Source organism: Calidris pugnax, unplaced genomic scaffold, assembly GCF_001431845.1.
Source record: "Calidris pugnax isolate Ruff unplaced genomic scaffold, ASM143184v1 scaffold24, whole genome shotgun sequence".
In the NCBI taxonomy this organism is placed as follows: Eukaryota; Metazoa; Chordata; class Aves; order Charadriiformes; family Scolopacidae; genus Calidris; species Calidris pugnax.
The window spans coordinates 21,232,395-21,255,273 of NW_015090922.1; the positions used below are offsets into that span (position 1 = coordinate 21,232,395).

The 22,879-nt window shown below is 39.4% G+C and overlaps 1 protein-coding gene across 1 annotated transcript in view; it reads left to right on the forward strand.

The window, feature by feature from the left end:
• The first annotated feature begins 6,802 nt into the window (after nucleotides 1–6,802).
• ADSS (adenylosuccinate synthase) overlaps nucleotides 6,803–22,879 on the forward strand; it is a 32,786-nt gene continuing 16,709 nt past the window's right edge. Inside the window, exons 1-2 of the mRNA XM_014951115.1 lie at nucleotides 6,803–7,212; nucleotides 21,744–21,846. Of these exons, the coding sequence (XP_014806601.1) occupies nucleotides 7,045–7,212; nucleotides 21,744–21,846 (271 nt within the window). The 5' untranslated portion in view covers nucleotides 6,803–7,044. The remainder of the gene's footprint in view (nucleotides 7,213–21,743; nucleotides 21,847–22,879) is intronic.

The window sequence follows — 22,879 nt, forward strand, 5'->3', positions numbered from 1 at the left end:
ACAGCCTCTCTGCCAGTCAAAGAGGGGGTGAGGTAGGAAATAATTTATGTTATCTCTTCATATTAAATTTGGCAAATGTTACGAAATAAGGAACTTGACAAACAAGATTATATTAGTTTACTATACCAATGGAATATTTAATCAGATGCATTGTATGCCACACACATTAAAAATCTCAAACAAGTGCACAAATTCAAAGAAACGAATAATAGGTTGGTCTGCCAAAATCTGCCACTAATCAGCCTGAATTTGTGTAAAAAATGTATTCCATAAAAATGAGGGAAAAAAATGGAGAAGACCTAGGTTAAGGTATAAGGCCAAAGAACACATTCAAACTTAAATTTACCTGGCTTTCACTTCTGCAGAGTGGATCTGTTCTACAAACCCAACAAATTACACATTACTTGAAATTATCATTAAAAAGCTTGCTATTGAATAAAACTATTTTACATTATTTAAATCAGTCTGCTTGTATGAGATGTGTATACAGTGTCTAAAATAATGTTTTTAACATATTGGTTTTGGTTGTTCCACTGCATAAATATTTTAATATTTAAAGAGATCTATATTTGCTGATGTTTCTCATTTAAAAACTGATTCTAAGCATCTTTCATAGGCTTTTTCAAAATGTAGCTTCCCTCTTACCAAAAATATGTGCTATTTAAAGAAAGCATGTCTTCTGAAAAGTTCATCATATTTAAAGCTATCAGATTAACATCAGTTTGCAAGGAAGTATACCTGCTGTATTAGAGTGCCCAGTGGAGACCTTGTGTTATGCCCTGTATGAGGAAAAGACTCCCCTCTCCAATAAGGGAGACGTGTCCCTCTCTCTAATGACATGCCAGAGAGCAAAGGGCTGCTGGTGGTCAAATCGGGGCCTCTGAGTCTTCTGCACTCTTGGTGCAGCTGGAATGGGTAAGGTCCCAGGGCAAGCAAAAGGCAGGGAAACCGCTGTATTTTGGATGTCAGAAATATGATGGAATTAGGATTGCATGAAATCAAACCCCATTAAACATCCTGGATAAAATGTTAATTCTGATGAAGTCAATGTGACAACATCCGGTGCCTTCAAAATAGATCAAGAATTCATCCATCTGTTTAAGCAAAAAAAAGAAGCTGTAGACAAGGATCAGAGTTTATAATATGGAAGCATGTTTTAATCACCACTCCAGTCAATGTTAAAAATTTACCAATTATCTTCAAATTTGCTAAAAAAATTCCACAGGGCTACAAAACTAAATTTGCCGTTTTCAAGCAAAAACACAAGTCAGCCCAAACCAAGACACAAGTAAATCTAGCTAGTGTGACTGAATTCGGAGAAAAAAGTCTGATCTGTGGTTCTTCTAGGATGAGAGATTGCCGCCATTAAGGCTGTCTCTGGCTTCTTGTCAGTCAGATTTTGTTTAAGTTTGGTAACTGCACTCAGTGCATTCCTTCCAGCAAAACAAAACAAAACAAAACAAGCAATTAAGTAATTGCTTTCTGCAGTAATATTTGGGAAATGCAGGAAGACATTCTCAGGCAATATTAGCAATAATCAAAACAGAAAACATGCAAGAAAGTTTACCCTGTGGTTGACAGAAAAAAATCCAAGGAGCTCACTAGCCTACTATACAAATAAGCAGACAAAATGGTTGAATGGCTTTGAGGGCAAGCACGTGATGCTTTGCATTACACAGGAGTTATTAGAGGCATTAAAAAACCTCGAAAAAGAAAGCTACTGCTATTTATTTCTATTATGTTTTGAGAAAACAGGACCTTGTATATGTATTTTGTAAGCAAAAGTATGCCATTAAAAATACTTCTAGCATTATAGATGTTTTCCTCCTAAATAAACAAAGTGAGGCAAATACTGGCAAACTCCATGGATGACAGGAGAAGAATACAAGTTGCTGTCTTCAACTAAAAACTACTGGTTTTATTCAGGAAATCTACAGAACTTTTTCAGTTAGACTCACAACCATCAAGCTTTTTCTTTCCCTTTTCCTGGTGCTTCCGAGTACAAGGGGATCATAACTCTGGTAGGGCTTCCTGGACTGACAACCAGCAGGGTTCCTGTCTGGTCCTACTATGTTAAAATACACGCTCTTATGCTCCACTACTCATTTTTTCTTGGCCTATCCAGCACACCTAAAGAGCACGCTCTCTCCCTCCACACAAGTGGCACCTTCTGTTCAATTATTTTTAATTCCTATTTGTTTGAGAAGATGTTTTTTAGCTGCAACTTCACTCTGACATAGCCTTCTTCAGAGACGTTAGAGTGTGCAGGGAGACATGCTTATGTTCTAACGTTTAAACAGCATTATTTTAGTGAGCAGGATAAATACACAGACAAAAGAATAAAGTCTCTGTCTCATTTTTCTCCCTTCTCACGAGCATTCTTTGGAATCCCGGAACCGCATTCAAGACATTTTTAATTCTACAATTGACTCCTTTCAAGAAACACATACTTCTTTCTGGTGCCTGCAGTCAAAATACCCCCGTGTTCTACAGCAGACAGGAGGTTCTTCAATAACTTTCAGACCCATTAGACATACGTCCTCCCAAGTCTGTCTCTTCTCTTTGTAATCTATTGCTCATAAGCTGCCTTCTGCAATTCTGTCTTGAAACACTGATTTACCTTGGGCAACGTCTGTTTCTGTTCAGTGCTACATCTGAATCCACGTGTTAATATCCCTCATTTTTAGACCTGTACTAAGTACAAAAGTTCCTCTTTTCACCTTCTATGGATTTAAATTCAGCATGGAAACAAGAGAGTTCTCAATGTGATCCATACACATATATACACACAGCATGTATTACCTACAAAAGTAAAAAATTCCAAACTGTCAGGTTTTTCCTTTATTGAAACAGGTCATTAAAAATATTATGCCTGTTAGAAGATGTTACTATTATACAAATCAAAAAATATTTACATAGAAAAAACCCCCTACCTGTCTGTTTGCGAAGCTGCTGTCACATACCTCATGAAACAATTAGAACGATCAGAAGCAGGCAAATACTACTCTTTATCCTCAAATATCTAAAGACAGAAACTACCAATGAAATTTCAGAATTATCCTATATTATCTTAAGTATTCTCCCACGGAATTCAAAATCATTCTATTACAGTGATGTTTATGATTTTTCAAATTCTTACATTTTCTCTTCTGCACTACATATGTCAAGAAATTCGCACTCAATAAATGAAGATGCTTCATATTCTAGATATATCAAACCAAAGAGTTAAGAACAATTCTGAGTGTGTGCAAACATATCAAATGTGACGTATACAAATATTACTTTCTAATGTTCTTAATCTAATTTTTATCATGATAAAAAGATTAACGAATGTAACAAAAATAATTAAGGGACGTTTTAACTGGAAAAACTAATTTAAAATGAGTAATAACAAGGAACAAGCAGGGATCAATTACATTAGCACACTGTTCAAATAAAATTATGTATGTCCTAACTGTATAATGATTTCTCTTCCTCCTAAGCTAAGCTGACAGCATGCTGGAGAGTCTGAAGTGCTACAGATGCCAACTGTGTCTGGCACAGCGATTCTTAGACTTTTTTTAGACTATGGCACTATCAATACCCAATATTTTTTGTGAGCCCCTGTAGATCCTAACATCAAATTAAAACAGGAGAATACTCTGAAGATGATGTAAATAATGAGGAAGCAAAATTAACTTTCATTGAATGTTTTTATGAGATTAATGTGACAAATGTCAACATTTTGTTGTTTAACAGAGTTTTACAGGACACCTGTAGATTAGCTAACCATGGCCCACAGACCACTTTTCTACAAGCACTGTTCTAGTGTACATAAGACCTCAGTGTAAAATATCTCAGTATTACATCATTGTCACAAGCAGAACCAATTTTAACATAAAACTTGTACTATGGACCATGTGGCCTGACATCACAACACAATTAAGAAGTATTAATAAGGAGAAAAAAACTAGCACCCTATGGCCAGGCCGAGCATTAGCTAATAGCCCAGCTGGGCTTCCTGCTTGTTACAGCATTTTCCCTTCGTTCATGCTGACCCTTGACTTTCTGAACTACTGAAGTTCTTATCTAAATTCTCCTCTAAATTACTTTGTGTGTCAATTTTTTTTAAAAATACATAATCAGAATATGTGACATACTTCATCAGAATAATTGAAAACATACAGATGTAACAACTCCACATATCTCTTCAACACATCTGAGTGAAACGCAGACCTCACACTGCTTCCTTTCAGTGTTGATCTGTTAAAAATTCCTGTCTGATTCTCCTGCAAGGTACTGGGAGGCAGGAACTGCAGTCATGAAAAGCATGAAGGTACCCAAATTAGAATGGAATTTGTGATCAGTGTAACTGCCTCGGTTCTTCATATCCAGTCAATAACACTGAACAATTCAGAAGACAATGCAACCTAATCAGTGTACACTTCTACCATGGGTTCAGTTTTACAAGTCAATCCCATATACCAGGTTGCTAATGCCAGAAAAGGCAGTCACATTCCTTCATTCCTTGAACATAAACACTTGCCACTTTGTACCATCTCTGAATGTCCGTCTGACCTCTCAAAGAGCAGACTCAGCTTGCCCAAACAGCAAAAAAAAAGTTAATATAGTCCATATATGTTAGAGCAAAAAACCAGTACTATAACATTGCATGCTCTTGCTGGTTTTCTTGCTTAAAATAAATGAACCAAAATAAGTGCAATTGGGAGTTTCTGCGCAGTTTTTTTCTAAGCTCTTACTCATACTACAGCAAATGCCTGGTTTTGACAAGGGGCATTAGACACCAGTTGGGTTCGTACTTTGGTTAAGAGTTACCATGTTTTAGAACTATACTATAAATACAGTTAGTGAATTGTGTCCATAAAGAGTATTTAATATCTTTTTAGAGTATTAGTATGAAAGCCTCCATTTAGTTTGCAAAGAAAAAGAGGTAGAAGAATGATGGGCCCACAATACCATATATTAAATAAAAATTCTAAACCTTGCAGTACCAATCACCATTGATTAGGTTGATCTTCATTAAATGCATACAGGTTTTCTGGAAGTGAAGACTTCATAGTTTTCTTCACTGATTCTCTATGTAGCAAGAAAACGTACCAAAACATAAATCTCAAAACTCATCTACACCAAATAAAAATAGCACAGTGGATTCATGTGCCTGAGACCCCTTTGGAAAGTGACATTACACTAATACCACATTGCTAAGAAAATAAGACGACAGGCTCAAACTTATTTTTACATTCAAGGGAAAATTTATGGTGGTGATGGTGAGGTGTTAATGTGATTCATCTATATCATTAATCTAGACCATTGTTTGAGGAGTCACAAGATGATCTACAGCCCCAGAGCTGAGTGCACTAACCCAAAGTTTGCCATTCCGTCAGCAAGACTGGAGAAACCCACTTCAGCAGCTCCTTGTGGCTTTTAGTGACTTCCCAAGCTCTGTGCTTGTGTGCTGTGATACAGAAAACATGGCTGGTTTTTTAGCATAAGCAGACAAAAATATTAGTACTACAAACTATACTGAATGTTTAAGAAACAACTTGCTCTTTAAAGTATATACACACCATTGCCAGATACTTTGAAGTATATACACACAAGTCATTTGCAATAACTCAACATCTTTGTACTCAACTGACTACTTTGTCATAGCATCTCTTTGCACTGATATTCAGGATTTAGATATTTTCAGGTGTTTTGTTGTTTTTTTTTTTTAATAAGTTCTCTGTCAACTTTTAATTTAATTTTCTTATATATCTTCTTAGCTTTACAAGACACAGTTAAACTTGTCACCAGTGGCATTTATAGATTCTCAAATTCTTGGTTAGAGTAAACCTGAAGGAGTGAGGAAGCAACTAAAATTCAACTCTACAACGTGTCAGACAGCTGCAGATTGTGGCTGCTCAGTGACTCAGGTTTTTGAATAGCTGTTTTAGCAATAATTACATCATTCAGATTTATGTCTTTTTAATAGCTACTTTACACAAAAAAAAAATCTTCCCCCAGGGGTGTTGATTCTGTGAAGCAGGAAAGAACGAAAACAGCCACTGAGACATCAGTTCCACTTCTAAACCCTCAAGTATGCATGATGAAGGCATTACTCTGCAATGCGCTTTTTCCATTATTTTTTTTTGCCTCATGAATAAGCTTGGGGCCATGTTCCGGTGTCTCTGGAGAAAATGGCCTCTTACATTTAGCCCCGGGTTCGTTTGACGGACGTTAATTTACATTCTTCTCATTAAGACAGCAACACAGCCCACATGGCCGAGCTGTGATACACTGCAAACGCAAGTTTGCGGGTTTGACATCTGGGACGGATGTAACACGGTGGGAGAGAGGGACCCACACCAGTGCTGGGCCCCGCACCGGGGCCTGAGGCGCCGGCCGGCGGTCAGGAGCGGTGCGGGGACACCTGTAGCGGGTCAGGCCGCTGCCCCCCAGAGAGTCAGCTGCGGGGAAGGGACACCACAGGACCTGTGCCCACCGAACCCATGAGAGCGGCTTGAGCATATATTGAGCCCGACCCGACGCACAAAGGCCCCCCGGCCTCCCCTCAGCGCGCCTTCTCCGCTTTACACCTCCCCAGCCACAGCGGAGCCCAGCGGCGCCATGGCCGCCCCTTCCGGCTCCCCAACCCACACGGCCTCGCGCCGGCGCGTGGGGCAAACCACACGTAACCCGTCCTGCCACAGGTGCGGCCCCCGGGCACCAACGCGCCCCAGCATGCACCGCGACCCGCTCCGCGCGGCCGGCTGGGTAATGTAGTCCGGGCTGGGAGCAGCGGAGGAAGCGGCGCGAGAGCGAGGAAGGGAAAAAAGCCGGCGGCGGCTCCGGTTTTCGGTGGGGGAGTGGGGTTCCGCCGGAGGGCAGAGGGGTGCCTGCTCGGCGGGAGGAGCCGCGCCGGTGGGACCGGTAGGCGGCGGCACCTGGAGGCAGCGGCACCCCCGCCCGCCCGGGAGGAGGCGGAGGAGGAGGCGGGGGGAGCGGAACCGCCGCGCGCTGCCGCATGTGCCTGGAGCGGAGCCGGAGCGGGCAGCGCGAGCCATGGCGGAGCATGGCGCCCCGGCGCCCGCCATCCCCAACGGCGAGTGCATCGCCCGCCGCCCCGGCAACAAGGTGACCGTCGTGCTGGGGGCCCAGTGGGGCGACGAGGGCAAAGGCAAGGTGGTGGACCTGCTGGCGCAGGACGCCGACATCGTCTGCAGGTGCCAGGTGAGGAGGAGGCGGCAGTGGCCGGGGCGGGGGGGAGGCCGCGGGTGTCACCTTGAGGCGGGCGGCCCCGGCCACCGGACCCACCGGTCGCCCGGCTCCGCGCCGGCGCTCCTTCTCGTCCCCCTTCTCCCCCGGGCGCCCGCCTCAGCGCAGGGCCGGGCGGCCGGTGCCCGGCGAGGCGCGGGGCGGGCGGCGGGGCAGGAGCCCCGGCCAGACCCCCGCCGCCGGGCTCCGCGGCGCTCCCGCTCCTCCTTTGTCCCCGTCCCGGCGCCGGGAGGAGAAGGAGGAGGGGGAAGACGCTCTCTTCGCCCCCAGCAGGAGGAAGGCGCCCGGGGTCGCGTTTCCCCGCCTGAGGCCCGCCGCCGCCGCACTCTTTGTCTGGGGGGCGCCGGGAAGGGGCGCGCTCGGCGGTTCCCGCAGCATCGCAGCGGGGCCGGGAGCCCTCCCCGGCGGCGGCGTGGCCTGAGGCGCCGCGGTGGTGATGGTGCTGGTGGTGGGCCGGCTCCCCCCTCGGAGGGGCGGCGGTGGCCCCCGGCGCGGAACCGGCGGTTCGTTACAGGATGCACGCGAGGGTGCGCGTGTCGCCCGCCACATCTCGGTCCCTTCAGGTAAAATTGGCTTCTAAAGGGCTCGCCTGCCCTTGCTTCAAGTTCGTTGTCGTGTCCATGAAATCTCGTCTTTCTCTGTTGATTTTTTTTTTTTTTAATTTTTCTTTTCTGTATGGAGGCCTTATTCCATCAAAAGAGTAAAAAAATTGAGTCTAGCCTGCAAGCACAGTACTCCTAAACGCCTGCGTTAAAACAACACAGACCTGAGGAGATGTTTTTCTTAACACTTGTAGCATAGTAATTCCATAAAGCACAACATAGTGAACTAAAGCCATGTGGTTTTTTTCTTGAAGTTAGGAGATATAAGCAGTGTAAAATGCCTACAGCAAGCACTGACTTTGTGTGTCATTACCTGCATGCTTTTGTTGAATGAACAAATTATATTTCCTCTAAAATAAATACGTTTTGGAAGAGTGTACCGTTTCCCAAAGAGTGCAAACATGCAAGCGTTTTATTATCTAATGAGAACTACACATAAAACTGGTGCTTTCAAAACTATGTCAGTTACAAAGCTGACAAATCAAAAACTTGAACTTCAGAGACTTTGAAATAAACAAACATGTCAGAGACTTTGAAATAAACAAACATGTAGCTGTTTTCACAAATGAATTACTTCTTCCCATGTATCTTGTTTTTTGGTTTGGTTTTTTTTTAAAATAATCATAGACTCTGATGTGCTGCTGTGGCATGGTTGCCTGGTCTTGTGGGTTATAGAACACGGTGACTCAGTTCATCCTTTACAACTTTGTTCTTGAAACTTGAAGGACATCTGTGTGAGCGTGCGTGTTTAATGTTCAGAAGTTTTGGTGAAGAGAGAGGGCAGACAGTGAATTTTTGTGCATGTGTGTTTTAATGTATTTGTAAGTGCTTTTCATTCGGCTGGGTAAAGGATCAAGAAATGGAAAAAATTCTGCCGTTTCTAACAGCTTGTTGCTCCTGCTGAAGGAAGGAGTTTTTCTTCTTTCTTCCCTTTCCTGTTGATGGCCGTGCTGTCTGGGTCTCCTCCCATGCACTGTCTCTGGCACTTGAACGCTTCTGTAAGTTGATTTAACTCACCAAAATGGCAGGAAACTATTTTTCATTGGATTTACTTTCTACCATTTTAGTAGATAAAAATTTTAATTGGCTCAGAGGACCTTGATGAAAAGAGGACCCCAGGACAGGGTAGACACAAAGAACAGTTTCTCAGAATGAGAGGGGAAAATACAAGTATTCTTTCAGTGCTACTCAGCTATTGAATTACCTTGCTATATATGCAAGCATTTTCTAGATGTTTTTGTTACTGCAGATAAATTAGACTATGATTCTTTTACTTTTCATAGTGGTGCAAGTCCAGGAAGAAAGACTGTAACACACTTAGTTTGCCCCTTGTTAATATCAGCTTGCTGTAATTGGAGCTTCTGATTCTTATTTCACCATTATACTGTTATTCATTCAAGGATGGTTCTTTCTAGTCATCATGCCACAGAGTTGCAAGAATGCCCGTGGAGGAGATCAAATATTTCTAGCATGTTCTTGTGAAAAATTTATTAGTACAACTATTTTCTTGGAGAACTTGGGAAGTTGTAGCAGGTCTAAGATGTCTTGGAAACTTGTGTTATATTTTCGGTGAAACTGGGAGCTCTAGTGTGGCTTTCATGTCACTGTCCCTGGTTCCATGTAGATGCAGAGCGTAAGAAAATAGTTCTGTCCTGGAACTGAGAACTGACTATCACTGACTTTTACAATGCCTGCGAAGGCTTTGCAAGAAGTTGTACTCTGAAATCTATGGTCATACCTTCTTGTCTCCTACGTAGCAGGTGTGCTAATGACTTCAGTCACTTGTTTAATGAGCTGGCTATGGTAGAACTTTGTACAACTTGGCTGGTACAACCAGCCGAATAAATGTGTCAATAAATAAGCTGTATTATGGCTCTATTTCATCTAAATACCACCCTCCAAAGTATTTTATCTTAGGTTTAGAGGTTGTTAAAAGGACTCTCGTGCTCAGTGCGAAAGTATGGGATTTTCTCTTCAGAAGACAGATTCACGTTTATCAAAAGCAGTGTTACGGTTTCAAAAACAACTGCTTAAAGAGACTAAACTAAAATTAAAATGCATGCAGGGGCTACACCTATGTTGTTGTTAATGCAGCTGCACCGACAACTCTGATAGTTTCATGAGGGCACTACTAGTACAGAGGGTTCAGATGCAGTTAATACAGACATGCCTACATGACAAGCAAGCTATGTAGTTGTTTTTCCACTGTTAGATTTGAATTGGCCTTAATTCACCTCGAGGAGGTATCTGGTAAAATGACACTATTGATAAAACAAATGTATTGGTGAGACTTTTGTACTTAAATCTGTACCTGCTCTTCGGTGGCATACAGAGCAAAGTCTGTTTACCTGCTATCATGTAAATCATAGTCCAGACAGTAAAGTAGAGCAAGAATTGGTTTTGAGATTCAGCAGCAGTTGTCAGAAAAACTGTGCTTTTGGTTTTTTTAATTGACAGTTTCCTCTTGATAAGCAGCTAGCTTTGTTGCAATTTAAAAGTATATGTTGTTTTTTTGTCAATTCCACAGGTAATGGGAAGTAAGAGGAAAGCACTACTTGTTCTGATTAAGCAACTTCCTACCACTGCAGAATGCAACCAAATGAGGGAATTTAATTACCAGAGTTTCATTTGTTAGTGGATATGGGAATGGCAAATTAATGCAAGCAACTTATTTTAGATAATTGTTTTATCAAAACAAATGCAGTATCAAAATGCGCTGTACCTCTTACGTTAACACCCCCTCCCCCCCTCACCCGATCTACCAGAGTATGCACGCAGAAAAAAATGTAGTGTCCGTGCTGCGTGATTCCATTCTCACTCATTTCATCAGCAAATTTTTGGTCACTTCCTGTTCTTGACTATTGGAGGTAGCTGATTTCTAAGTCTTCAGTTTATATTCAAGCCATGCTCTCTATGCTAAAGAATCATATTTTTTTTGCTTCTTCAGTTCTATTGTACATCTTGTTACTACTTTTTGTAAGAAGCTGTGATTCTGTTTTAATCTTCTCAACTGATTTCAGTCCGGTCTGCCTGCGACTTACCCTTACTGCTCTGCTTGCTGCAGGATCCCTTTTCCTCTTCCTCCCCCCAAAGAACAGGGTGAATAGTGACGCCATCACTGATCACTTGATATGTAGCAATTACAGTACAGCAATTAGAGAAGTTTTCAGAGTGCAGATTCTTGGGGTTAAGCAGTTAAAATTGATCACCTCATAACTGCTAACTGAAGTCCTCAGACAAGTGCCACCTAATGCCTCCATATCACTAGTCTGTATATAGCCACACTAAAAAAAAAACCAAACCAACTGTGATTTTCTTAGCTTCCATTCACCAACCCCACCTTTTTTCTTTTCTAAATATTCTCATTTTAGTCTAGAGCCTTTGCAGGCCATGCAGAATTAGGAATAGCAGAATCAGTAGCTATAGCTGTTGATGCTTTTTTTGCTGCTCAGGCATTCGATATGTGATGTCTAGCTAGTGCATGCTCTCTTTTTTTCTTTTTTTCTTTTTAAGTGCTGGGTGCACTTTTGGACCTTGCAGTGGTTGGCAGCGTGCCGATAATGTGCTCTGGTGAGGGAAGAGAGGTCAGTAAAATGAGATTTTTTGGCCTGGCCCATCAGTGAGTCATATGCTTTGCAGACTTGCTTTAGAGCATCACTGACAGGTGATCTTTTTTTACTGTAAACAGTCACACAATGTATATGTTATTTCAAATAGAACAGTTGAAATCTGATTTTCTAGTTCATAAACTTTGTACCGTTAACAAAGGAGATCTTAATAGCACTAAAGAGCAAATTGCACCTTGATCTACTGGTTTCTTATTGTTCCTTCAATCTTGCTACAAAAGCTTACTGTGTGTGCTTGGTTGGTTAAGATGCAGTACTCTGTAGCAGCTTGTTAAGATTTCAAAAATGTTTTTTATTCCTACTGTACTACCTCACACATTTGGAAGATGTTCTCCATAAATGTTCCCAAAGTCACTTTTCATTTTTTATATCCTTTCTTAAATATTTTTGTGAGATGTAGCAAACATCAGTGGGATTTTTGTGCACTGAAGAAACAATAGTGCTGGACCAATCTGTGTGTTCAACATTTTTCTTGTTCCTTATCTGCCTGCCTCCCTTGATCTCTTCTATCTCTTAGGGATAGGTTGGTCTTTATTCTGGACTTGGATAATGAATGCTGTTCCCTGCCTAACGTGTAGACATTGCAATACAACAAGGTTTTGCAGATCAGATGAAACTAAGCCAAAAACATCTCTAAAGAGTCTTTCTGAATGTTGTCTTTCAATAGCAGTTCCTCAGAGCAAGTTCTATCAGTATAGAGAAATGTATTGGAGTTTTTTGAGATTAATAGACTTAAGTAAAATTAATGTTTTCTTTTATTTGTTAGGAAAAAACAGGTGAATGTGTAAAACATAATGTGCTTATTATCTCATATTCTGCCTCAAACCATGCTTTTGATCTTGTTCTGATGCAACAGTTCTTGTCCTACACATTGAAAAACTTCTGAAGTCTAGCCAAATTTTTAGAGACTTTTATTAAGTGTGTAACATGGTGGCTCCTTGAACTAGGTTTAGATCTTACAAACATGAATGGACTGTTAAAGAAGAAAATTGCGAGCTGCTGGATGTTGTTTATACTGAAATCCAGGAGTAGGTTATATGCTGGAGTTTGTTAGCTGCTAATTCATATGGGGCAAAAAGGGGAGAAAGCAAGAAATTAATTGCAAAATCTGGGATGTGAGAGAATAAATTAGTTATTAAAACCTTGGGGGTTTTTTTAGTTTTTTTTTAAAGGGGGGTGGTTTAAAATCTAAAGTTCAAAATAGATTTTGGCAATATGTATTAAAATGAGAAGCAAATAGCCTAGTAATGCTAAGCTATGTCTACTTAGAGTGCATCATAGGTGTTCAGATATCTCTTTGCTAGACTGATCAACTTTTTAAAGGTGTGTTCAGCCTTCCCTGGAATCGGATTGTGGCAAGAAGGTGCCTTTCTTACATTTCTTGTAAATAATTGTAGTATCCAGCTTTCTTGATGTATCTTTCACTTTTCATCTAAGAGTTAAATGAAAATGTTTACAGCCATATGATGCCAAAGCAACATTGACTTGCTTCTTGCCCAACTTGGCAGTCACTTGTATAGCTAGCTCAGAAACAACAGTGGTTGCCCTGAGCTAAAAAAGAATGCTGGAATGTGGTAGCAATAAAAGTAAACTGTAGAAAAAATTATGCACACACACATCTGATGGGGAGAGTTGAAAGGAGTGTATGGCTTCTTCCTTAACGTAGCATGAGATAACATCTCTTTAAACTAGGCAACTAATTTCTATTCTAGAGGAGATAACTTGAAAGACTTCTTTGCTCTACCCTGAGGCATCATATTTTTGAGATAGACAACTTGGCATGATCATGTCATAAGAAAAGGCAGTGATTGTCATCATAAACTTTTTGGGTAGATAGTTCTCTTAAATGCATATGTCAGTATTTCAGAGCTACTTTAAATACTTTTGTATTTAGTATCTGTATAGAGAGCCATTCACAGTATGGTTTTAATAGTAATTTCAGTCTGCTTTTCTAATTAAATCTTTTTTTCCCTCTGCACCTCCCCTGTTAGGTAAAGTTCCAGTAATGTAGACCAGTCTTAGCAGTTATGAGCGTACTGCTGTAGGCAAGGCATCAGGGTTGGAACTGCTCTCTTGTCTTGGTATGTTCAAAATGGATTTAACTGTTTTGGTTATTATACTATTGTATAGTTTGTCCTTGACTAATGAAGATAGACTTTGAAACTAAAATGCATATTTTCAACTGACGTAGATCTAAAATGGAGAAAGATGTGCTCTTGTTCCTCCATTTTAGTTTCAAATGTGTTACGTTTTGTATGTGTTCCTGCAGTGATTTTTTTACTTGCATGCTCTACTTCTGTTTGTACACATGCCTCATACTTCAGCACACACTTCCTCCTCTAGCACACATGGTACACATTTACTCTTGCTCTTTGTGCTCTACACAAAGGCTTTAAAAAGCAGAGAACATCTTACTGTTTGATTAATTTTTTTTTTTAAAGAGGAATAGTTTTTTTGCTTTCAGTTTATGACCAAGCAACTCTTTCTTTTTGGTTTTGCTTGCTTCAAGTTGGTACACTTATTAGACTGCACTTTTTTTTTTTAAAAAAAAAAGGGGGGGGGGGGGGGAGTTTAAAGCTAGAATGACCTTAAGATCAAGAGTGATGGTCTTTCAGTGAATCATGAATATAAGTGTGTAGATTTTTCCTGAAAGAGTCCCATGTGACAGCAAAATAGAAGAACTGCCAATCCTTCTTCCTTAAACTGGAAGGACAAGTGATCAAGTCCTTTGCATACTTTTCAGGTAAATCAGTGAGATGGGCTGCAAACCCAGGAGCATGGAACTTTTTTTTTTTAAAAAAAAAAGGGGGGGGGGGGAGTTTAAAGCTAGAATGACCTTAAGATCAAGAGTGATGGTCTTTCAGTGAATCATGAATATAAGTGTGTAGATTTTTCCTGAAAGAGTCCCATGTGACAGCAAAATAGAAGAACTGCCAATCCTTCTTCCTTAAACTGGAAGGACAAGTGATCAAGTCCTTTGCATACTTTTCAGGTAAATCAGTGAGATGGGCTGCAAACCCAGGAGCATGGAACCTCTCTGAGCAAACTCACCAAAGGAAAAAGTCTAATTCAGGATTTCTCTATCTAAATTTGGGTATCGTTTTCAGAGTCTTTTCAGAAAACTAGGTTCCATGTTTCCTCCACTTATAAAAATTGTTTTCAGTCTTCAGAGCTATAAGGAAAAAAAAATCATAATACTGTAGCCAGGTACTTGCATTAATATTGTTGGTAGTTCTATTCAGTTCTTTAGCTGGCAGTTAAGATGCTTAAAAGCTATAGATTGCAAGAGAAAGAAAGCTATTTTGGATAGATAGGTGAAATGCCTAAAATTTACCTTAAAATTACCGTAGGTGTAGAAGTACTGTTCAGAAAGTATTTTTAAAAAGTAGTCCTCTTTGATGCTATTGATTAGCTTTCGCTGTATTTTCCAGTGATACTGTCTGGACCAATGTACAGTATTTTGGTAACTGATGTTTCTGTGTTGTGCGCTTGAGTTTGTTGTTTGTGGTGTTGCCCTCCAGTGCTTTGATAGTGTGTTTTGGCTGGCAGGAGTCACTTGTTTGATTTATTGAAACTTCACGTGTGTTTCCAGTAAAATGTCAACTAGCAGATAATGACTTTTTTCCTTCAAAATTAGTATTTTCAGGCACTAAAAACTATTGCAAAAAGGGTGTTTTCCTAAGAAGGTTTATCAAAGGGCCCCCATATGTGCAATACTTGCAGCTGCCTTTGCTATCATATTGCCCCTCTGTGCACGTGTAACTGATTCTGTTCACATTTGCCAGGAAAGGTATGTTTTAGAATAGTATCTTGTTTTGTGTGTAGTACTGACTAGCCTTATCCAAATTGAATATATGGATGCAGATTCTTGGGTGCGGTGCTTACACTGAGAAGGATTTTTAGGCTACTTGATCTTCCTTAGCAAGCTGAAGAAAAAACTTGACTCTTTTTTTTGTTTGCTTTAAAAAAGAATATTTCTGAGCATCTTATCGCTGTAAAAGGAATATTTAAAAAATGATATTTCATAGGGAATGTCATTTGGAATGAGGCTTCTAGGAAGCAGGTAAATAAAGGGTTTTGTTACCAGGATGGCTGTCATTCTAACAGTACTTGTGTGATAATTTGTCTATTAGTATGCACCTCTCTGTCAGAGTCCTGTATACTTAGCTGTTCTACATGTTGAATAGCTTGGATATTTCAGGATTACCAGCTAGTGGTCAGGGATCATGTAGTTTTTCAGGGAAGTGATTTAAGCATACCACACCAGTGAAATTGGAATAATGCCTTTTTAAAAAGCTTATGCATTTAGTTATCTTAAAACAACAGGTTTTTCTTAAAATATTATGGATTGAGTAATGGTCTTGTGCCTGACCTTACTTTCACTCGAGCACTTAACGACTTAAAATACTTTAAAATAATAGTATGATTTAATAGTGTCAGGATCATGAAAGGAGATAAAGGGCTACTGTGTCTTAATGGGATTTTAGATTGTTCATCCATCAGAGCATCAAACTAAAAAGTCCCTAAGCTAAATCCATATACTGAAATGCATAGGTTCACACTTGTTCATGATGACTTTCACATTGCATCTCAAAATAAATGGAAATAAGTTTTTTTCATTCCAATCCAACTGGTGCCATTTTGAGCTGGATACATGCAGAAATTAAAAAAAAAAAAACAAAGAACAAAACCAAACAAAAAAACCCGAAAAACCCCAAACAAACCAAAAAACACCACAACAAAGCAATAACCAAACAAACCCCTGAAAAACAACTCTTTAAATATATAGTACTAGGAAAGTTTCATGGTTGAAGTAGTTTTGTTTTGTTTGGTTTGTTTCTCTTTGCATCAAGGCTGTGATTAAGATGTCCAACTTCATAATTTCATGAGTTGTTTGAACTGATATTGTTGGGGGAAAAAAAAATAGGTGTTTGGTTCTCCATGCACTTTGAGCAAGCTTGTGTTTTTCCGTTATCAGTACAAATGTTGAATGTCACCTGGTGGCAGTTACTCCTTCAGCATTGCTGGTGGCAGTGTAGGCAGCAACTGGTCATCTGAAAACTGGAAGCTGGGTCCAACCATGAAATCAACCTCCCAACTTGAGGTTGTGTGGTGTTTGGTAACCTGAGCAACACCATTGGGCCTTGGTATTGACTACAAGGAGAAGTCAGAAGTTAAGGAAGGACACCACTGTATTTGTATTACTTTGTATTACAAAGTTCATGTTCCTAACAGTTGAAAAGTTGGGGCAATTCCATTAGAGACACAATCTAACATTGTAGTTTGGTAAAGCTGTGATCTCCTTAGGGAGAGAGAACTGCTCCAACTGAAAGATACGAGGAGAACAAATAGTACAAGCAAAGGAGAAAGGAAAAACAAACTGAATGCTTTTAACCTTTTTAAATCTACCTCAAAATATGGTGTGAAGAAGATTGACTGCTCAAAATCCCAATTTGGAAACCTCAGAGTATGCTAAAACTGTAGTGCTGTGCCTTGACAGAGATGCACGAATAAATGGTGCTATATCTAAGCAAAATATTCTTGGGACTTCAGGATCAGTAAGCCTGTGTTAGCCTCTTGATAGGAGCATAGTGTGTTGTTACTGCTTCTTATTGCTCTTTGTTTTGTGTAGCTGCTTTGTTGCTCGATGGAGAATCTGCTTTATGTTCTGTTCTTTGGTGAGCTATGAGGATATTTTTCCAATATGCTCAGTTTTCTGTGGTGAAATGCGCCCAAGTCCAGAGGCTGTTTTCTAATGTAAAGAAAACCTAAGGAGAAATGGTCTGGGTGTTGTTTTTTTTTTTGTTTTGTTTTTCAAACAGCGCTCTTCTAAGTGAGCTTTATTAGAACTTAAGGGAGAAGTTTGTTTATATTCTTACCTAAATAGCCTAGTAATTACCTACCCTAGAGAGATATTTTGGTGTTAAATAGGCAAAAGTTAAGCATTATGCATATTCAGTTTTTGAAGTGCTTAGTCTCTAGTGTAATACTAACAAGAACTGATTTTTTTTTTAATGAGTTCCAACAATATACTTCCAGTTCACAGTATCTGAATGCTACATGACGCAGCCTTTTGGGAAATGGACATCGGGTTTTCTGTTGTGTTTGTTGTCTGACTTTGTGTCCTTGGTATGTTTCAGTGACGATGCCGTACTTAGAAAATTTTCAGGTAACTAGCAGATACCTTTTTCCATGACTTCCAGAATGAAAAGACTTAAAGTAAAAAATGCTGGGGTATTCTAGATTGTGTCTATTGAAATGAGAAAGCTCATGGCATGTAGGGATTCTGCTGTATGTATCCAGACTTGGAGGATGTGCACAGGGGTACACTTAAATATGCAAAAAAACCCCAATTTATCTCATCTGTGGTAATTGTATGTTTTAAGAAAACAAATATACACAGTTATTGGCAGGATAAAAATCGGAATTAAGTTTCAATGATTAATGTTTAGACCATTACAAATTTTTAATTATTTTTAAAATTATGACATTTTTCTTAATAGCTGTTTAATCTGACAGACGTGAGGCTTGGGGAAGAGGTTCTTAAATTACTTTTAAAAGAGACAGTCTTATTTCGGTTCAAAGTTTTGCTTCTGCTGTTCTGTCAGATGATCTGAGGGTTTACAATACTGTATCTGATATCATAACATCCCGTGAGATGCAGAAATGAAAAAAGATTTGCAAAATGTTTTTAGGAAGCACTTAAAGAAACAAATGGAGGGGGGTGTGTGTGTGTGTTTGGTTTGGTTTTGGTTTTTTTCCTTTCTTAATAATGTGTTAGATGAGTGGGAATAGATGACTCTTGGATCAGCTGTATCAGAACATGGAGACCATGGAAGCAGAGGGAGAGAATGCAAACCTTTATGAAGAATGTTCAGTGGGTTTGTGTTTAGTGGGTACTTGGACCTTGAAAGCTCTCTTCTGATCCCACCTATACTGCCTATCCTGAACTGGTTTTTTGGCCTTCTGCAAGTTCAACTTACCTAAAAACTGATAAAAGGATATATATTTTTTTTTTCTTAAAACAGCTTTCTTACTTGTCTTTTGCAGTAGGTATTTGTCTCTGCTGTATTTCAGAAAGCCTCTTTTGCATAATTTCAGAATAAAATATTGCAATACCAGGCAAGTAAACTCTTGAATCTGTTAGGCATTCCTGATTATGTCATGCTGTTTCTTCTTATTGATTACCTTTCTTGATAATTATTATTTTTACTCCACACAATATTATTTCTCTTATTCTGGCAAAGCCAGCTCTGCCTTGGCTGCCTGACCTTCTCCACAGCCTGTATTCTGACTTCCAGAGGGGTTTGCTCTGCTACTGTTCTGCAGAATGAGAAGAAAGCATCCTAGTGAAGAAGTTTGTTGTTCAGTGTGCCACCGTTGCTGCCTTGTACCTCTCATGTCAGTCCTACAAACACCCATCTATTTGTAGCTGAATCCAGAGTTGCCTTGTCCTAATGCATGAGTGTGTTGGCCGTGACACACTTCTTGGCTCAGCTGAAGGAAATCTTGCTGTTGTGCAGGGAGAACTGGAAAAGGAGCCATGGCTACATGCATGTAGTGTTTTCCAGGCTGAGCAAGAGCATCTTTTGGTCTTGCCACGCACTTGGCCTGTCTGTGTTGGCCCAAAGTAGGCATTTCAGTTTTCATGTGGCAAGGAGATAACTCCTGTAAGTTTGAGTACCTAGAAGGTTACAGAGATATGGTAGACTGCTTACTATATTTAGTTAACTAGGAAGTATTGCCAGCCTCAAGAAATGACTTGTATATCTTAATTTCCCCCTGGCCAAAGATTTATAGAATGTATTGAAGACCACTTGAGCATGAACATTGTTTAACTAATAGTGAAAAGAAATTCCACAGTTAGTTCTCCATTAATAATGTTTGAATATTTGAATCAAAGGAGTGTTAGCTTGAGTGACATAACTTATCCCATTTGGTTTAGTGTGATGAGGGAGAAGGAGCGAGAAGTCCAGATGGAAAGCACTGAAGCCAGGAGTGACTTCATCAGCTTGTGCCTTGAATTATGCACAGAGTCAGTACTTGCTTACATTACAAAGATGTTGGCATTATCATCAGTTTCTGAAGGGGGCAAAAAAAAAAAAGATTAAACCAAACCCAAGCCCTACAACTTAACAACAACCCGCCCCTCCACCACACCACCACTAGAACTCTGAGTTCAGGTTTTTGTAATAAGTATTGTTTACCAAACCTGTGTTGTGCAACATCTTAGCACACAACATGTGTACACTTTACTGCTAGTTCACTGTAAGTGTACAGTGTGAACCATTCTCTTAATATACTACTCTTCCTAACTGTGTAATTATACACTTGAACTTCTACAGGTAGGATAGTTTACCTGTAAATCAACAGCAGGATTTTGAGAACTGAATTAATGAAATGCTGTTGTTTTAATAATCTCCTAAAATATGGTTTGAAACTAAAAATATTTTTCAAAATGATGTGTTGTGTCAATGACATTGAAAGCAGGATGAGGACTGACTTAACATTCTACCAGACGGCTGCTATCAATAGCACTTCCGGGATTGGATCTTTTCATGGCATCATAATATTATAAACAACTAAATTCTAAGGTTCAGATTTGAGTCTAATCCGAAAATAAGTATTTGGAAACCTTGAGGTATTAGTATGTGTCCTGGTTTGAGGTAAAACAAAACCAATTTTTTTCTGTAATTTCAGTCAGTTTGGCCTAAGTGTGTTCAGATGGCAATTTATCACATATAATTTACTGTTAATCATGATCTAATTTCTACAATCACAGATTTTTCTTTCTCTTTATTTGACGTTCATGTTGCTGGAAAAACATATCTTTTAAAAAATAAATTGAGAAGCAAAATATGAAGTAAAATCATCCAGATAGTAGGGGATTTCAAATGAACAGTCATGCACTAATCTTAGCGTTGCTTATGGGTTAGTCCAATTTAAGTCCTCAAATAATACTGAAATTATGCGAATTTTCTTTGCTAGCTTCACAGGCTTTTCTGAGAATATTCTTTGTTATGTCAGAGATACGGCTTTATGTATTGCATTCATGCTTTGTAATGTTGTGTAAGTAGCAAGTAGCTATTGAGTCCATTGCTTAAAAAAGACTTCGTGATACAGTTATCTGAAATATTTCAGATTTATAATTCCATAGGGTAATATCTCATATAATTTCTTTTTTTCTTCTTTTCCTATAATGCCTTTCTTCAGTTTGTCTTGTGCTGAAAGAAGGCTTAGATTAAAAGTCTTTCCTTTAACACTGTCCTTCTGTGAATCAGTTTGTTTATTTCTGGTGCAAGGTGCCTCTCAAGGATGTTCCCCTAGTTATGACGAATGGAACCATTTTGTGTGCACCCTTGTCTTGCACAAATGACTCAGTCACAGGAGAGTGTAAGCTTATTTTCAAAAGTACAACAAACAAGAACCAGGGATATTTGGTAACTATTTTGTAAGCTTTTTAGTTTCATAAGCCTGTCTTGACCCTCTTTAAGGCTTGGTCACAGGCTTCTTTTTGTATTTTAGATGTATTTCAGTCTAACAAATCTTTTAATACTCTTTGTGGTAATAAAAAAAGCTAGAAGTGTTTAGTTTGATGTAAATGGTTTCCTGTAAATTGCAAAACCACAATCGTCTTAGTTGCCTCTAGATTCACCCCTTAACAGCATGTTTCAGATATAAATGACTTGTACTATTACAGAACTCTCTTGTCACTGAGGATGTATAGAATGGCAAAGTTAACTTTGCAGGTTACTGTTAATAGAAAAACACTCAAGAGAGACTTGTCTTTCCCAATATCTATACAGTTTTATATACTGAGTTTTACTGATGATTTTTCTTTTCTTTGCAAAGGTTGTGGTTCTATTTTTAATACTTATACTCCATAACTGTAATAGGAACCTGGTAAAACTGGTGATGGCTTTTAGAAATATTTGCATGTTGTAGAAAACTTACGCTTCTGTCCAATAATTTTTAGAAACATTTTAGTGTTATTCCAAGTTCTTGTGCCTTTAGTGAACCAAAATACTGTCCAAAGTCTATATGACAGATAATACTGCTGTTGAAATTGTGGAGTTTGATAAAACAAATTCGTCTGATTTCCTGGGAGGTCTTTGAAACATACTTTTGTCAGTAACAGAAATGCAAGCTGCAGAATTTGAGCTGTCATTGGTTTATTTAATCTCTATACTGTGTGTTCATTTGTCTTTAGTTTCAAAAACTATTAATGCTTTTCTTTTTTCCCCCCCTCTTCCCCTAGGGAGGCAATAATGCAGGACATACAGTTGTTGTGGATTCTGTGGAGTATGACTTTCATCTTCTGCCAAGTGGGATCATCAATCCAAAAGTCACTGCATTCATTGGTAAGTGGGACGTCTCTCTAGAAAATAGACACTACTGTAGTTACAGACTTCTGACATATTAAATAAAAAATTATATCTAAGAACATACAGGATCAGATTTTTCTGTCGGATTCTCATAGGCCTGAACTGTGCTACCATGTTGTTAACGTTATCTTAGCTCAATTGTGAAGTTTGGATTACAGAGGTGTCTGTTACTGTCATGGATAGTTCATCTTTGTTTTTATCTGTCCTATCTAGGCAAACAGCTAGCTGCCCACTGTGTCTTCATTCTCCCATTCCCTCTTTTTTTTTTTCTACCAATTATTTATTTTATTCTCAGAATTCCTCCTCTCTGTTTTAATCTTCAGCCCTGCTAACTAACTACCAGTACCTTTTGAAACATAGATCCTTTCTCCCTTTTCTGTTGGATTGTGAAATGCTGACTCCAGAAAGAATTCTGCACTATACTATATTGTTCTTACCAAGAAGTCCTCTCAGGAGAATATGTTAGAAGGTTTAGGGCAGTGGCAGTACTATGTGATGTCAGGATCTATGATCTGTTTGCTTCCTGAAAGGGGGTTTAGATCATCCTGTCTGTTGTCCCTACAAGTTTACTTATCCCTCCCTATCATGGAATCCTGTTTCCAATCCTACATGATTTTTTTTTTTAATTTTGGATTTCATGTGTGACCAACCTACTTAATAAATCTGTGTAGCCCTTAAAATTTCCTTCTCAAAATGGAGGTAAATATAAAACACAGTGCTATAACTATGCATGTGCTTGTGTGCTGTTTCACAAACCAGGTGAGTCTCTGGGTCACTAAAGGCTATGACCTATCCACACTTTCATCCTGCTTTTTCAATACCCATAGCTCCTGTCCCTTACACAGTGTACTTCTCCCAATCAGGACTATATTGCTGTGCCCTTCCTATCTTCTTCCTGCTTTGAGGCTGTACGTGCCAAGAGTAAGTGAGCATTGACAGTTTGCTAAACAGCATAGCAACTGGAGAGCCTCTGCCGCTAGTTACTTGATTCATAAACAGTATTTGCTGA